An 18536-nucleotide genomic window follows, 5' to 3' on the forward strand; every position below is an offset into this window, starting at 1 on the left:
AGCAAAGAACTTTAACAATACACCGTAGAGCCCATTCCACTCGTAAAATAGGGACTACTATGGCTTTCTTAAGCAATATTCCCATAGTTGACAATTGTAAAACTGCAACAGGGTCTACACCACAAACATTCACCAAGCACTATTGTGTAGATGTGTTGGACAGCAAGCTAATGTAGGCCAGACAGTATTTAGAACACTTTACAACTACCACAGCAACAGGTTAGCCACCGCTTTGGGAGAATACTGCTGTATTGTCTATGCAAAGCATGTGATCTACAGCTCGCATGCCTCAAATGGATAATGTTACTTACCCAATAAGCATCTGTTCTTGGCATGTAGATCTGTAGATTCACATGTGCCCACCCGCCTTGCAGGGTGCCTATACCTGTTGCAGTTCTTACTTACATATGCATGGACATCTCTAATCTACCTGTACTAACTCCATTCTCCCCCTCTGCGGGAAAACAATATAACAATGGAGTCAATGCCCTTGCCCAATATCACCGAAAGGAGGAGTCTCCTACCTCGTGACTAGGAAAGACGACTTCTCAGAAAAACAACTTGCAAACGTTCTGACCCAACACTAGATGGCAGGAGTATGCAAAGAATGTGAATCTACAGCTCTACATGCCAAGAACAGGTGCTTACTGGATAAGTAACATTATTCTTACCAAACTTCACCAGCCATACCCTTGGAAGCCATACACTTGCAATATTAAGAATAGACTTCAATATTGTAGAGGCGTAATTGCTCATGCAGATATGCTCACACCTGAGATATAGAGCACACTGTCTTATAGCTTGTAAGGCTTGCTAGAGTGGTGACTTTCCTATACCTTAGGCAGTGCTACTTGGCATGGCACACAGGCAGTGTGCCATGTCAACTTTGTTGTTTTTCTCTGCAGCAAGGCATGCAGGCTGCAGTAGCAGTTTGTATCATCTTAGTGAGGGGTCCCTGGAGGGCCCTATTTAGCCCCAAAAGTCCCCTAGGTGCCATGGTAACAGTTACTAGGGACTTTTAAGGGGGTCTGAAGTTGCCAATTGTCTAACAGATTTTAGGGAAGGAGATCTGGCATAGGGGACCTGGTTGGCAGGGACCTTGTGCACTTTCAATTGAAACAGCATTTTTCAAGCAAAAAGTGGGGGTGAGCTAACCATGGCAAGAGGCACTTTCTCACAGAGCTCCCCACCAATTCATAAAAATAGCAAGTATCTTTATATATGTTTAGGCATTAGAGAGAAATAATTCAGGTAAGTACGTTTTTAAATATAAATTATTTTCAGTTAAAAAGAATAGACACAGTGCAATTTCTGTGTTCTGCAATATCATCCTATTGAAGGAAGAACAAATTCTGCAAACAGGTATAGTTTAGCGACTTGCGGGATCAATCTCCAGGAGTTAAGGTGAGTGGTGGGCAAGGTCCAAGACAGCACCAACAGAACACCACCAGCGGCACGAGGGGCGGCCGGGTGCAGGGGGGCTCGGGCCTTTTGATGCTCGGGGATGTAGGGACACCTTTGGTCCTCTTTTCCAAGGCCCAGGGGCGACTGGTACAGAGGTGTCTTTAGGCATCAGGTTTTTCCTTACCGGAGCACTTGCTGTAGCGTGGGCCTGCGTGCAGAGGCTTCAGGCGACATCGGCGGATCCACGATGGGGATTTGTTGCAAGATGCAGAGAACAGGTCTCTTGTCCCATGGGAGGTCTTGGTTCTTTATCGAAGGCAGGCAGTTCTCCCAAGTTTCTGAAGTCAACAGCTGCAGGATGAGTCAATTTTCGTTCAGTTTTCGACGTGGGATGCACACAGTTTGTTGGGGCTGGTACCAGGGCAGCTGCTTCTCTCCTTCTGTTTTTGCGACTCTTTGGTGTCCTCTCTTTACGTAGGCCATCAGGATCTGCTTCTCTGGTGCCAGGGACTCCCCTAAATTCTGAATTAGGGGCATTAGGGGAGTGTAGGGTAGTAGCCACAGGCTACTGACCCTTGGGGTTACTAGCCCCCCAATATGACAACTTCCTGTGGGATATTTGTATAACCCTGTCAGAGAATTCCCAAGTATGCATCACAAAGACGACTATTTCTGAAAAATTGTGTCTGCCTCTGTGTAGCCCACTGCAGTGGTGGTACTAATCTGGAGGTGGCACACCTACCTTTCTAGTTAATTTTCCCACCTGTCCAGGTGCCAAGGGGGTCCTTGATAAAGGGGACTGCTTCCTCTCCTGTGAGGGGAGCCAGACTTTCATTCCCAAGGCAGCGGCTCTTTGAAGCTTGCCTGCCTGTGGAGACTAATCAGTGTATCGTCTTGTGGGAGGAGGGGTTACACCCTCTTCTCTGCCAGGTTTTTTTTTACTGGGCCTCCTGAGAGCAGGGGCTCTCCCCCTAGGAGGTTAGAACAGTGTCTCAGATGACAGGCTGGAAGAAACCAGTGAAGCAGCACACCGGAGACTGGTAGGTTTTCAGGGTTCATGTATTGATAAATCCATCTCTGGACTCAGTGTGGATTTATCATACAAGATGTTTGATACCAAACAACCCTACCTTCAGTAAAGCCATCATGTGCTGGTCACAGGTCAAAGAGTTTCCCAGCTACATGTTCTAAAATTGGTTCCTTGTTCACTTGCACTGGCAGCAATAGGTCTGGCTAGCACAGCGACATATATGCTCATGCAGATATGCCCTCACTTGTAATATTCGGCACCCTGTCTTAGGGCTGTCGGACCTGCTGTAGGGATGACTTACAAATATCAAATGCAGTGTTAGGGGACATGGCACACAGGGATTTGTGACATGTCATGGTTTCACTTTTGTCTGCACCAATGAACACAGCCTGCAATGACAGTCTGAATAAGATAGGTGAGGGGTCCCTATGGATGGCATATTCTGTGCTGCTAGCCTTGGGTTCCCTCTTTAGTACTTCAGGCTTTAGGTACCAGGGGTACCATTTTCCAGGGTCTTACAGAGGGTGCCAAAGTCTTTGCCAATTGGGGGAACAATTGAACATATTATTAGGGAAAGAATGCCGGTACCAGGGACCTGGTTGACTGGCACCAAGTATACTTCGGTTAAAGTTTTATCAAATTTCAGGCAAAAAGTGGAGGGGGGATTACAGCAAGAACGCAGCTCCCTACAACTTGCTGTCTGATCTCCATTCTAATAGTTCCACCCCAGGACATCCCCTCACCAAGATCACCACTCCTTCGGAACACTTCTGGTCTGTGGTGTTATTGGCTCTGTCCACCGCTTTCCTAAAAAAGAACCAGCACTTTTTTTAGGAGATGGTTCCTGAATTATCATCCCTGCGGCTTCATCATACCTGCGATCCTGCTATTCTCCACCAGACGGCACTTTTTTTTTTCATACCCTCAAATCGTTCCCATTCCATGTCCTTTCCAGTCTGTCCTGGTATTCACTGCTTTCCCCCTGTTTCTGCTGGCCCAGAGCCTCCAACTCCCACACCTACTCCAAGACTGCTTACCTATTTGTCTCGCTGCATGTGGAGAAGGTCACCTGTGCCTGCTCCCCTCACCCCCGACTCCTTTATGTCCACTGGGCTAACCGGCACATTGATTTTCGCAGTACTGTCCCCTCCAGCAGTGCTTTCCATCGCATCCTTTGCAGTACTATTGTCATACATTGTTTCTGTACACTTTACAGCGATTCCTTCCCTTCTGTCGTTTTCCCTCTTATCTTTACCAGTCTTAAGCTCCCTGCACCCACCTAAGAAAAGATGGCCGCCAATTGTTAACTGCTTCTGATTTACTTCTTTTATTGACTATTTAGCGAGGCCTTACTCCCTGCTGTACAAAGATCACCACCGCCTTCCGACCTGCCCTAATGTCTCTACCACCTAGCCCTCCCTAATCTCAGACTATACTGCTGACCTCAGACAACCCAGTCACTGTTTCTTTCTTTACTCCCACTGCCCATCGCTCAGGTCTGCCTATGCCTGCGTCCACACATGTAGCACCTTTATGGAACCCAGCAGCTGATGCTGCCAAGCCTCGACCGCAGTGAGCCAGGCTAGGCTGTCGCCTGACCCCGCTTCAGCTTCAGAGGCCTGCTCCCGGGCTCCTTGGGGGCATGGATCCTGGTAATACAAGTAGGATATGGTGGGTGTCTTTCTTCAAATCCTTATTTAACTAGGCCGCTTCTCTCCGCTGTCCACCTTGCACTAATTAGCAATTATCCAAAGCACTTTCTACATGTTCCTACAGGCCAGCTCCTAACCTGCTCTGCTACTTCAGCAGGCTGCCATGTTCCCCAAGTTGATGAGAACCAGTCTTGTTTTCAGATAAACTATATAGCCTAGCATGAGAGCCTGTATCAATGAGTGTGCGTACCACCCTTCTGAGCCAGTGGAGCCCTGGGGTGTGGGAGAGGGGGGAAGTGGCCTTAACTTTTTGTAAGAGTTCCAAAAAATATACCTGATGATGCAGAGGAACAGTGGTGGCCTGTTGGGAGTTCAACGTATTGTGATGTTGGAGAGAAATACAAGTGAAATCTGCTATCGTAGGGAAGAACATACTGGCCCATACCAATGCAGCAATGTTTATCCCAAGAGAACCTTTCTGGAGTGTTTGTACTGGTATAGCTCCCCTGCTTGCCTCTATTTTTAAATCCTCCCTAAAAATATTGGTTATGATGCCCATCTGATCAGGATTATTGTGAAGCAACGAGAAACTCACAACCTCGTTATCCATTCTTTTGTTAAAGCTGTGGCTTGTTAAGAGTTGCTCTCAAGAAACCGTAGAAGGATTTTTGAAAGGAAGTTCAGCAATAGGGACTGTAGCTTCCTGATTTCTGTTTATAAAGCAGGAATATAGACCATTTTACAAAATGTCATTGACCTGCGACCCAAACACCACCGTAAGATCTCCACATTTCATGGAGAAAGTGTCCGGCTGCAATGTAATCATTTATGACAGTGCTTTGTCTGTAAGAAAATAACTTCCTAGCTCATCATTTGCATTTGTTATTAATGCACTGTGAGTTCCTCTAGTCAGTCATCACAATATAGACTGATGAAGCCACTAGTAAGCTTAGAAAAGTACATTCCTTTGAAGCTTTGGCTACATCATTCACCTTTATGAACCACTATAATTGCTGTTCTGTTTCGTGGTTGGGGGCATTTAAGCATTCTGTTATTTAAACGTAGCAATTTTAAATGAGGGTTGACTTTTTTTTTAAACGTCAACTTAACATATACACAATATTTTATTTGATTCCGAAACAAATATACGAAAATGGTCAGTTTAATTAGAATGTCTGAAAAATTTCAGAATTTGATTTTTCTCAAATGAAACTAGATACTAGATGCTAGCCTTTAACTTTTTCCCCATTCTAAATGGAAGCTTTTTGTCAGCGCTTACCATTGCTTCAGTTAAAGCCATCATTCACTAGCCTCCACTGTCAAAAACCATTGCATTTACAGAGCGTTTTAGCATTTGTAGTTTTACATTTTGCTTTTTATGTGCATACGGCTTCATAATCTTGCTTAATAAATGTTCTGAGTGGTCACAGATCCCCCTGAGTAGGCGACTTGTCAACGACTGCTGCGTAGACATTGAGCCAGCGTTGTAAATGTAGCCATTTTGTCTATCAAACGGCTCAACATTTCTGAAACTGCTGAAAAGATTTTCGACAGCAAGTTTTGCAACATTGTTTTGAGGCTCTCAAGATTAAAAGTATCAAGAGAGAGTATTTGGACCCAATCTTTCACAATGAGGATTTGTATCTTTTGCTGATGGAAGTCTGAGGAGGTGCTCACTATCTGACATTTAGTGAAAATAACTTTCAAACCGTTTTTGGCACGGAGATAGCCATACAACCTTCATTTCCAGTTCTTATTTATGCCTTTGTACTGATACACATTTGAAATGTTACAGAAGTATCGATTGTTTCAATAAAGAGTGTTTAATTCATGGTTTTTGCATGGTACAAGTTAAAATGTTTTGGTTAAAATGTTATATTTTTACAGCCTACCAGAAATAGCATAATTGATTCTGGTAGAATCTGGCCAAGTATTCCTTCAAGTACACATTCTGCTTCCATTCCTGTCCCGTTGTGCAATGGCTGTGGAACAAAGGGAACCACAAAAGATGGATCGTTAATACTGGCAAAAAGTCCCTGCAAAACATCCCATAAATACGGTGAGCATTTTTTTGAGAGTTTATACATCCCCCACATTATCCTCTCACCTATCCCCAATCACCGATAAAGTTTGGTAAAAATTGATGTTGTTCTTCACGTGCAACTGCAGATGTATTTTGTATGTTCAGTTACAGTGGATTTGTTTTGTGTGCTGTTCACATATGATATAATGGTGCTACAGATGCTTCTCCCCACCCCTTTCTCAACTTGACTTTCCTGCCATCGTCTTGATTCCCAGCTTGCTGCCTCAGCCCACACCCTCCAAAAAAAGTTGTTGATGGGGGTGTATATCACTGGAACTGCGACATAGTGGGAACTCTGTTTAATTTGGAAACTCTTTAGAGGTTTTAAAAAAATTAAACCGAGGTGTTTGGTAATCTAAACAAAGTAGAAATAAGTGGTTCACACTGAAAGTAATTGTCTTACAAGGTCACTGTTCTTGTTTGAATAGTATCCCCCTTTTAGTCAATCTACATTTGTTGCCAAATCGGGAGAGGGGGTGAAATAAAGGATAGTTTAGGCAAATATAGTTTTCCTTGGTGCAAGAGGAGTCTTTAACTTCCCTAGGACTACCCATGTCTTTTCCGCCCTATAAACAGTGCAGTGACCTATAGTCGGTCCAGAATACAGTTTAAAACCTGATACCATTCATAAGTCACACTTTGGACCTGTACCGGATTACCTAAAGTAGTTATGCTCTTTTTTGCTCAGCAGAGCCTTAAAGGGAGCTGACCGGCTTCTTATGATCCCTCCCATAAGTGCAAAGGAAAATGTGGTGGATGGGATAAGTACTTTCGGGTTCTTGCTAGCTGTTGCTGAGATTATTTGGCAGATAAACCAGCTACTAACTTTGATTAAAATGTAAGTCCCATTTGTTTTGGCAATTATCTTTACTTCCTGAGGTAATAAGTTGCCCTACATTGAGCACAGGCCTTGTCGGAGCACTGATGATCATCCTGAACCAGTGTAGGAAGCTGGCTCTTTATATAGTGTACCAAAAAGAGCTATAATGTGCAGAGTCCAGGTAATCCTTATAGGGGCAAGTTTTGGTGTCAAGATCATCATGATCAGGAAAGAACGATTCGAGTTAACATTTTTTACAGTTTTTAAAAGTAGACTGCAGCGGTGATACCCTACGGAGGAACTACATATACTGCATAGAAGTACTTTACAGGATCAATCTTCTGGAATATGGGGCAAGGTCTAAGGGTGCATCTGGCAGCACTGGGGCGGCGAGGTGCTATACAGCATCTGGTGCCCCGTGAATGTCGATGGGGATTGGTCCAGTCAAAAAGAGGCAAAGACTAGGAGATCAGTCCAGCTGAACCAACAAGGAAGCTCTGGTTACATGATGCTTGGGGATGTAGGGACACCTTTCTCAGGCCAGGGCGACTGGGTGCAGAGGTGGTCTCAGGTGGTGTGCTTTCATGACTGGAGACACTCGCAGTAGAGGGGGCCTGCACAAGGAGGCTGCAGGCAGCGCTAGGAAGTCCACTGTTGCAAAGCCAAGGTGGGCTGCTTCTCTGGAGATACTGGGGACCACACTGGCCCTGTTGGCCCACTTCAACTCTGGCTATGGGGCACGGATGCAGTGGTGCTTTCCAGTGTTGGGTTTTTGGCAGTCCGTAGTCCTCACAACTCTTCTGGATTGCCTGAAGGATACAGGGGAGCAGCTCTTCTGTTCCACAGGAGTTCCTGCGTCTTAGGTTAAGGCTGGACGTCCTCCCAGGCCTTTTGAAGGCGCAGGCAGAGCAGGACAAGGAGTCTTTGGTGCAATTATCAGACAGCTGGAAGGCTGGCAGTGTTGGTACCAAGTAAGCCGCTGGTCATCTGTTCTTAATTTTGTGGCTCCTCAGTGGCCTCCTTCTTTCAGGCTTTTGAGATCTGATTTCCTAGTGCCAGGGGCTCCCCTAAATACTAGATTCATGGGTGTTAGAGTGTAGGGCAGAAGTCAATGGGCTACTTACCCCTGGGGTCACTACACCTCCTATATACCCACACCTGTGGGAAGTGGGCCTAACCCTGTCCCAGAGACCCCAATATTGCCATCACCAAGATGACAGACTTTAAATGTTCATGTCCACATCCGGTAGCCCACCTAACGGGTGGACCGAGTCTGATGGTCAACACACCTCTCTGACTACTAATTTTCCCGCCTGTCCAGGCACCAAATGGACCCTTGTCAGAGGATTGGCATCCGCTCACCTATGAGGAAATCCAGATTTGCATACTAATGGCGGTCGAGTCTTTGTAGCTTTTTGCCTTGGAATCTAATTTACAAGCTGTTCTGCTGGAGTTGGTGTTAAACACCCTTTGATGGAGAGGCTTTGTTCCTGACCTCCCGAGAGAATGGGGCTCACTCCTAGGGCTCAAACTAGTCTGTGGTGGTAGGCTGGTCGCAACCAGTTAGCCAGTAAACTAGTAGTTGGTAAGTTTTCAGGGGACACCTCTAAGGTGCCCTCTGAGTGCATATGTTAATAAATCTATCACTGGACTCAGTGTGGGTTTATTAATACAAGGTGTTTCATGCCAAACACCAAACATTTCAGTGATGCCATAATGTAGCGGGGAACACATTTTTACCAGTTTCCAGCGGATGTACTTGAAATGGTTTCGCTGTTTACTTGTGACATCTAAGAATTGACTTGGACATCACAGGGGTATATCTGCTCATTCAGATTATATTAACACGTAGTATAGTGCTCCCTGCCTTAGGGGTTGTTTACCTATACTGCAAGCAGTGTGTGCAAACGGTACACAGGGATATGTCCAAGCACAATACTACTCAGGTCTAACATAAAGTGAGGTAAAAAATGTGTCTCTAAGTAAAGCACCTCTGGGGAGCGATCCCTTTCAGGATGAATGCCCCCACCCACCATAGGTGGCATGCTTCATCATATGAGCTTCTCCTCCCAGTGGGAAAGCCTAGTACCACTGAGGGCTAGAACTCCCCACTGTGAGGTAGGAGCTCTGGGATTTTTTTTGAGTGTCCTAAGATGTTCAGGATGCTAAAATCCCATATGGGAGTCCTAGGTGTGGCGAGGGTGCAGCGCTGGATGTGATTAGAAGGATAGTTGTGAATCTAAAACTACCTAGTGGAAACACAAAATCTTTATTGACTTGTCTTAACTGGCAGGATTAAAAAGCAGTGCAAAGCAGTGTAAATTAAACTGCTAGGATGATAAGGTTGGTCGACCAAAATGTGTCCGCCTATCCGGTCTTTCAGAGTGTCCAAGCTTTCATCAGGACCATAAAAATATAAACAATGCTGCTGCATGTGTGAGAAAAATTAATAAAAAAATAAGTGATACCAACCCAGTAATCCAATGTTCATTTCGGTACTACTGGAACATATCCAAATCGGTGGATAAATTGACCCACCTCTACCTGGTAACAACTCAGGGAAGGGGACCCCGCTCTCTCTGTCGGTACCCCCGTTGAGGTACATGAGCTGCAAGTGGAGGCCATGCCATGTTTTCACTTTTGTCTGCACCAAGACACGCAGCCTGCAATGGCAGTCTGCATGAGTTAGGTGAGGTCCCTTGTAGAATACATGCTGCAGCCCTTTGGGACCCTCTTTGGCACCCATGCCCCTAGGTACCTGGCGTACCATTTACAAGGCTGCCAAAGTAATTGACGATTGGGAGAAAAATGATACCGTTTTAGGGCAAGAGATCTGGCACTGGTGACCTGGATAGCAGGAACCCAGTGCCCTTTCTGTCAACATTGCATCGATTACCAGTCAAAAAGTGGGGATGAGCATGTCAAAATCGGGCTCTTTATGCGCATCATGTGACCCTTTGCACAGGATTCCTCTTTTTGCTATACTATATAAAGATCAAGCTTCCTACATTTGTAAGAAAGTGGCTCTGTATGTACTGCACCAAAGTAAGGTTCAGTGTGCACAGAGTCCAGCAGTCTACAGAGGTTTGGCAGAGGCTAAAGTTAGATATAACCTTGCTCTCTAAAGTGGTAGCTTGGTCGAGCAGTAAGGCAGTATCAGAAGACAGTCTAGAGCATTTGTTGTACACCCTCAGTCAGCAAATGGTCTCACACACTCAAGAACTGAACTCTAGGCACATTGTTTTGTATAAAAAAATATACTGTTTTATTTCTAGAACCAAGCAAGCCTGGTACAGGTAAGCACAAACATACTTTTCAGTAGTAAATTACTTGTATGAGCACAGTTCAAAATAGCAGTGAAACTTGTACTGGTTTTCATTACAGTTCTAAGAAAGCAGTTTGCAACACATTGTAGGTATAGTACATTCAATTGAGTGTTTTTTTAAGTAAAATGCAGTTAATTACTTTTTAGATTACTTTTGCTACAACGTCCTGGGACATTTCCTGAAAACAGGTGAGTAAATGCGTTTTGGTTAAAGGTACGATTTTTAAGGAATATTATTGGATTTTAAAAGATGACACTTAAAAACTTTTTCACATAGAATCACCAATGTTGGTGATTCTATGTGAAAAAGTTCCTCGTACTTCTTCTTTTCTTGTCGTTGCTGGATCTGAGGAAGGAAGGTTCAGGGTGCCCCTAAATACTACATTTAGGGGCGTTACAGGTAGGTAACGGTCAGGGACCAATGGATCCCTTCCCTGGTGTGGGTACCCCCCTCCTCTGCCACTCTCCAGTGGGAGGGGAGGAGGAGCCTGTCCCTAGTTGGCTGGGTCCCCCCATCCTAAAGATGGCAGGGACTCGAGGTTGTGCTTCACCTTGCCTCCCTCACCCTAGGGGTGGAGTTGGCAGAGGTGGGCACACCTCTCTTCCTCACTTTGTTTTTCCCGCTGGGTTTCCCGCCCAAAGTGGGGGGTAGAAACAGTACGGACCAGTTGCTGAGTACAGCAAGTGGTCTGGACAGGCTCACAAAGGCGGTATGTCTTTGAAGCTTCTCCTTTGAGAACCCTGCGCATCCTGGGGAGAGGAGGCTTGGCACCTCGTCCCAGGATGTGCATTGTTTCAGGCCCCCAAGAGCGGAAAGCTCTCGACCCAGGGGTCCAGAAACATGTCTGGGGTGGCAGCCTCGGCAGCCACTCGGGTCGCTGGGAGTTGATCGAGTTTCAGGGGGCATCGCTAAGATGCCCTCTGTCGTGCAGTTTACATTAAATCCCACACTGGCATCAGTGTGGGTTTAATGTGCTGAGAAGTTTGATACCAAACTTCTCAGTCTTCAGTGTAGCCATTATGGTGCTGTGGAGTCCGTAAGGACAACCTCCCAGCACCATATACTTTTAATGGCAGCACTGCACTTACAGTGCCCAGGAATGAACCTGGGTACTGTAGGGGTACAGGGCTCATGCACCTGTACTCACACCACTGGCATAGGGCACCCAGCTAGAGGGGGACTGAAGTATGCCAGGGCAGTGGTTTGTGGGCCTGGCACACAGGGATGTGTGCCATGTCGACTGTGTTTTGTTCTGCACCCAGACACGCAGCCTGCCAGGGCAGTGTGTGTGTGTGCGTCAGGGCACAGGGCCTCTAAGGTTGGCACAATAAGTGCTGCAGCCCTTAGGGGCCTTCTCTGGTAACAGTGCGCTGGGTACCATTGACCAGTTGCTGACATGTGGCCAGAAATGCAAATTGGGTTTAGGCTTCAGTGCAGTTTTAGGGAAGGAACACAGTCCCTGGGTACCTGATTGGCAGGAGCCCAGGGCACACTCAGTCAAAGTACATCAGCAATTCTGCAAAAAGTGGGGACATACCATGCAAGAAAGAGGGCACTTTCTCACAACATTAGCTTCACAAACGTTTATAAGTGATCCTACTTCTGCGTTACTTCTAAGCTGTGCCTAAGTCCTCCAGACGAAACATGCTTTCCACTCTACTGCTGTTTTCTGCCCCAGAAACAGATCTAAAACAATTGAAGAATATTCCCTTCTTTTTCTTAGCCATAAGCATAATACATTACCCAGAGAAAGAGACCAATTACTTGAAACTAATAGCGAAACACAGAAGGTAGAGCATAAATAGCACACAAAGGGAAAAAAGTAAAAGAATGACATCAATCTGGACTAATTACAATTGCCACATATTAATGGAAAGAGACAACTACATCGTTAATACCAAATTTTTTTGAACAGTAAGTCAAAGAAAGACTGATATAAACATCCAAATGAACTGTAAATTATTAATCCAATTGAAGACTAGACCACACCCTTTTAAATTTTGACCAAGAGCGCAGACCAAGTCCAATGCTAATTCTATTTTGTATATTTGTCTAAGTAAGACCCAAAATTCATTGAGACTTGGACTCGTTTTTTGAATCCATACTCGAGCTACACATAAACCAGCACATCCTTTAATGATTGGAACTATTAATCTCTTATGGCTCCCCAAGTCTGGTATTACCCCTAATAAAATTTCCTTCTCTGCGATCTGGGCATCATGACCCAACAAATATTGTAAGCACATAGGTTACATCTAACTAGAATATTTTCAACTTTGGACAGTTAACGAACATATGGTGTGGGTCTGCAGCATACTCCGGACATTTTGGGCAAGATGATTTAGCCAATGATTGAGTCGTAGCCCACTTAGAAATAAGCTCAGTAGTATAGTACAAAATAAACATAGACCTAAATTGCTGAAGTTTCAAATTAACTGCAACAGCTGCTAATAGTTTCTGATAGACCATGACAATAGTTCCTCGTCCTGAAGTCTGATAAAGTACAGAGTACTTCAGAAGGGCTCGGCATCTCTAAAATGCTCTGACCACGTATAAAGTGGTCCCTTACTTGCAAGTACTGAAAAAATGTATTCTGTGGCAGCTCAAATTCTTCTTTTAGGGCTAAAAAAGATCGAAAGCCATGTTCAGCGTAAAGCTGACCGAACAGTGAAATGCCCTTTTGCTGCCAAGATCTACCAGTGTGATCATGAAATATGTCCGGCAATAAAGGATTTCCCCACAGCATCGTATGAGTGCAGCACTGACTGAGAATGTTACTTACAAATAGCTTGCCATATCCTGGTGATATCTCTAATTATCTTAAATCGGACCAGCTTGTAATAGTTAGGATTGGCAGTTTTGTACAGCAAGAACCCCCCGTTTGGTCCACAGGCCTGTTGGTATGAAAGCCATGCAGTGCCAGTAGTGACTATCACCCACCGTTCCTAACCCCCCCCAGTACCTACAAAAAGGAATCACTTCCTTCCTTGCCGTTGCAAAATGTCCGCATTATGTCCCCCGCGCACCCCTGGAGCTCCACCTACCCCAACCCACTCCGCCTCAAATATGCGTGCAGTAGTAATAAAACAAGGAGGAATTTTTTTTTAAAACATATGCCAAGAGTGGGCACAAAAGTATTCCTCTATTGTCCCAAAAGTATGCCACCTTTGAAAGTTGAATCATCTACTGGCAGTAGACTGCCACTTTGCTAGGGCTTGTTTAACATCCTGCTCATTGAAAACAAAGTGTAATTGGCCATCTTTAATAATCTTAAGCCGTGCTGGCTCCTGCAGAAACAGCTTTGAGCACACTACTTTTAAGGGATCCATTAGTTGACGCAAACTCCAGCGTTTGTCCATTTTTTATTTGCACAAATCGGAACGTGCAAATATAGACATAGTGTCCAACTTAACAGGAGCAAATGGACATGCCTTCAGATAGATTGCTTGGCATAGCAAAAAGTTGCCCAAAAAAAACAAGGATTGGCTGTGAGAAGTTGGACCTAGCTTGATTCCCCTGCGAGATAGACAAAGGCAGTCTGTGCGCACGCTGGACCTGTGTATCCATATCCCAATCCGCTAGGTCAGTAAAAGCTTGCTGAAAAAGACTGCCAATATAGGCCTGAGGATCGGAGCCTTCCCTTCCTTCCAGGATGCCAAAGATCCTTAGAGTCTGGCACAGTTGACGGTTCTCAAGATCCTCAATCTTAGCCTGCATAAGCATTATTTGAGAATCCGGCATTTTAGCTAAATTCACGGTGAACGTATTGGCCTCTTCCACCGCTGTAACTTGCTCCTGTAAGTCTATAACCTCAGAGGAAAGCTGAATGACCTTGGAGGTGACATCGGACCATGCTTGTTTAATCTCTCTACTATCAGTCTTCGCCTGCAGGTAATATTCTTGAGCCTCCACTCGGAGTAGCTAGTGCCTGCAGAATTGTAGACAGCGACGGTTCCTCCCCATCAACCGGTTGCCGGGTTTTGCAGAAATTCCTGGTTCTAATGCAGGCAATGGTGGGGATACTGAACTATAGGCAGGAACCGATGATGTAGCGGAAGCAGCAGGCACATTTGTTACTGCTCTTGCTGGCAGCACAACTGATAAGGCAGGGAGATTGTGAGATCCGCTGTTAGGTCCGCCTAGTTAACCCTCCTGACAGTCAGGACCGTTGTGGTGAGTAGGTACAGAATCAGGAGCTGATACAGGTGGGGCTTGATTGTCTTCGGCTCCTGCTCCATCTCATGTTAGAACTACTTCCATATTACCAGGGTTAGACAGCCTTGAGATAATGGCCTTAACATCACCTTTGAAAGCCACCCATTTGCGCAAGGAACTCGCCCTAGGGCTAGCCTTTGCACTGCTTGCCGCTGCCTCCTTAAGCTGTCCCAGTGCATCATTGACTTGGAGTTTCGCTCCACCATGACCCTTGCCTCCTTTGCCTGCCCTAGTGATTTGAGGGCCTTTAGCTTTTGTACCTTCCCCCCACCCCCCACTGGGGCATTGCTTTTTGGATTGTTAAGCTCCCCTGCCTCGCCAGAACAGCTGGTCGGAGTATCTTCACGATTTGCATCTCCTACTCGGCGAGGGATCGGAATATCTTCCACATCTCGAGCACAGTTAGGCTGCGTCGGGTCTGTAGACTATTCAGTATTTGGGCGTCGCAGGTTCCAATATCCATAAAACTGCAGGTTGAGTGTTCCAGTGATTCGGCTATGCCTCTCAGTAGTTGCAACTTGTTAAATCTTTAGGAGGAGGCAAGCGGGCTGTCAGCGGTTCACCCGGGACTCATGGGGAAGGCAGAGTCAATCCGCCATCTTCCTTTTCCCACCTACTTAAAGAACTGAATATTCCCTACTATGTACGTGCGCTTTTTGGTTTCATTCATTGCATGAATTGTTAATTTGCTCAGAGAGCTCCTAAGCATAATGTATGTCAGCAGAAACCTTGTGTTGGCAATACAGCTTAGCTTAATTTGAGCCAGTGTTTTCTGTTGCTCAGCACCAGCACTTAATTGCCAACACCGGCACTCACAACAGTTTGCCACATGCTGTCGCTGTCTAATTTAGAAATGAACACACCAGTTGTTTATTAATTCAATATACATTAAAACTGACTAATACTGGCCACCTAAGCCATTCTTCGAGCTTTGGGTGCCTGGAGTAGTCTGAATTGTCACGCTTGTAAGAGTGTGATCATTAGTAGTGTTGGTACTGTAATTGGCAGCGCTGGCAGGGGCATCATGTGGTGAGCTGCAGTGGTCTCCTGACAAGGGCCCTGGCACTCATTATTATTTTATAAATGTAAGCACTGCACTACAATAATGGCCCTTTGGTAGCAGAGTGTTTTGATGTTGTGCACCATTGTATACTTAACTGAAATTATTTTTGATACTAACATTTCAATAGTTAACGCAGTCACCTTACACTTTTTTTTGGCAACACATGAATAGGTTAATTGACCGAAATGCCAGAACAGAAATGTGGTAGCTTTGCTCTGATACCTCTCCCTCTCGTCCCGGCTCTCTGGGTTGTGTGTGGGTTTAAAAAAAAAAAGTTTTATTTAAATAATTAACTGTACTCCAGCCCCACCATTTTAGTGGTGATGGTTGAACCCAACTAAAGTATGTAGTAGTGCCAGGGTGCCAAGAGAATGTCCAGTTTAGAAGTCACTGGTAACTGTTAACACTTCAAATGTTTAGAAACTGATTAAGGCCAACCTTCTCAGTGTTTCTCAAGTATAGTAGGTCAGCTGGTAGTAGGACATTCCTTCAAGATAGTGATCTTTTTGGTGTGATCGGGGCTGGGAAAGTCATATGTCTGAAAGTGGCTTTTTATATTTTATGATGAATGGCAAACCCCCAAGGAGTCTGCCTAGCAGTGAACTGAATGTAAGTCTGGAATTAATTCCAACTTAGTGTCAGGGACCTTATAAGTTATACAGATCAGAATTAATAATCCCACTCTGGAAAGTGGGAGGAAGAAAAGGTAGAGCTATTTATATTTTCTCCCTTATTGGTTTCACACCCTTTCAACTGCGTTATCAATGAATATTATTTGTCTATACTCTTGCAACTCCTCCATTCCAGATGGTCAATACATTTGTTTTACACATAATTTATATACATTTTTAAGACAAACATTACATTTGATCACAGAAAATCCCTATCCCAACTATTCAGTTATTGTTCTGTGTATTTTGACTTTGTGCAGTTAAAGGATTGAGTTAATTCTCAAGCTAAAATACTAGAAATACACTACCCCAGTGTAGGTATTGCACGAAGACAAGCCTTATTAATCTAGCCTTTTGTATACTACCTATACTCCATTTACTGTCTGGGCACATTGAACTTCCTGCCCATGAGTACCTTTGAACAATGTCTGAGGATGACTTGGGAGCAGAAAAAGAATTCACGTAGTGTTCAAAGCAAGAAGTTCATGAGCAGCAAACCCAATGCTTTGTCTCAAATGGATTGATCCTGACTAGTTCTCAAATTAGTCCACAGAGGTCTAAAATTGCACTGTAGTAAAGTGCCCCTTTTTGACATGATCTCCCCCACTTTTTGCCTGGTATTTGATGCAATAATTTTGACTGAAGTGTACTGGGTTCCTACTAACCAGGTCCCCAGCGCCAGTGCTCTTTCCCTAAAACCAGGCAACTGTTAAATTGTACCTCAATTGACAAGACATTTACCACCTCTAGGGCCCTGGTGGATGGTACCCCTGGTACCTGTGGCATGGGTACTAAAAAGGTTCTGCAAGTGCTGCAGTATGTATTGTACCACCCACCAAACTCATGCAGACTGTCATTGCAGACTGTAAAATGGTGCTAACCAGTGTGAAAACATACAGTCGCATACCCTTGTGTGCCATGCCTACAGACACTGCATGCAATGTATATAAGACACCCCTTCAGCAGGCCTTGTAGTCCTAAGGCAGGGCGCATTATGTTACATGTGAGGGCATATCTGCATGAGCAGATATGCTCTTGTGCAGTCTAGTTCAATTACTAGATAGGACAAGTGAAAAGGTAAGCCATCTTAAGTATATGTGCAGGGTAGTGGTCATTACCAGTTCCCCAGCTATTTGACTTCTTTATTGAAACCATGATGTTTGATTTCAAACACCTTATCTTAATAAATACATAATGATGCGAGTAGCGGTTTTATTAAGACGTGCACCCAGAGGCCACCTTAGAGGTGCTCCCTTAAAAGCCTACCACTATCTAGTGTGGTGGCTGACTAGTCTCATCCAGCCTGCCACCACAGACAGGTTTCTGACCCCCTGCGGATAAGAGCCTGCGCTCTGAGGCCAGAAGCAATGCCTGCTCCGGAGGAAGGTTTTTACACCTCCTTCAGCATGATGGCTAGTGATTTAGCATATCAAGCCCAAAGCCTTCAAAGCCCCTGCTGCCAGACCTGGGATATGCCACCCACTGCCCTGAGGCCCATTTAACACCAGGACAGGTGGTAACTTAGGTATGCACATAGGCGTGTTGCACCACAAGGCTAGTCACACCCATATGGTGGGCTGCCTGATGTGATCCAAGAAAGACCAGGTTATGCCAACTCCCCACAGCGGATGTAGAGACCCCAAGGGTAAGTAGTCCATTGGCTACTGCCTCTAACTCCTCTTAACATCTCTAAATTCAGTATTGAGGGGGCTTCCTCTCACCAGGAACTCCGATTCAACTGAAACCAAAAAAAAGGACATGGAAGAGCCGAAGAATGTCAGAACAGAGTACTAGCTATAGACTTTGTTGCCAAATCCTACCTGCCTGCTTCTGTTCTGTCAATCGACCCGAATCGTCCTGTAGCTGTGCATCTTCCAAAAGCCTTGGAAGGCTGTGAGCACTTCGTCAACCAGCCAGCATCTCCCTTGAAGTGGAGGAACCCCTTCCCTGCAGCCGGCAGGCACCGACCATGACGTCCGGTACACCGATCTGCTTGCCTCTGGGTCCACTGGTGCAGCAGCAACCCAGGAAGAGCTCACCATGCTCCAGGAGGTCCGATCCTGCCAGGACCTCCAGGAGCCACCTTACATCAATACCCAAGTCTGTTGCAAGCACCAAAGCTTTTTTGTGTTCAGCCCAAACACCTCTGCCTCTATATCTGATCTGCACATAGAGGGACTTCTCCAGAGGCCAGCTCCACATCAGACTAAGTACTGCTGTGTTGCTTCTCCATCTTCTGCCGGTGCACCGAGAACCATGGGAGTCTCAAACT

The 18536-nt window shown here is 45.3% G+C and overlaps 1 protein-coding gene across 1 annotated transcript in view; it reads left to right on the plus strand.

Annotated features, from left to right (window-relative positions):
• Window positions 1-18536, plus strand: part of MARF1 (meiosis regulator and mRNA stability factor 1) — a 508142-nt gene that overhangs the window by 109842 nt on the left and 379764 nt on the right. The window contains exon 4 of the mRNA XM_086949144.1: window positions 5974-6145. Coding sequence (XP_086805270.1) covers window positions 5974-6145 — 172 coding nt within the window. The remainder of the gene's footprint in view (window positions 1-5973; window positions 6146-18536) is intronic.

The sequence above is a fragment of the Lissotriton vulgaris genome, unplaced genomic scaffold (genome assembly GCF_964263255.1).
Source record: "Lissotriton vulgaris unplaced genomic scaffold, aLisVul1.2 SCAFFOLD_694, whole genome shotgun sequence".
Lineage (NCBI taxonomy): Eukaryota > Metazoa > Chordata > Amphibia > Caudata > Salamandridae > Lissotriton > Lissotriton vulgaris.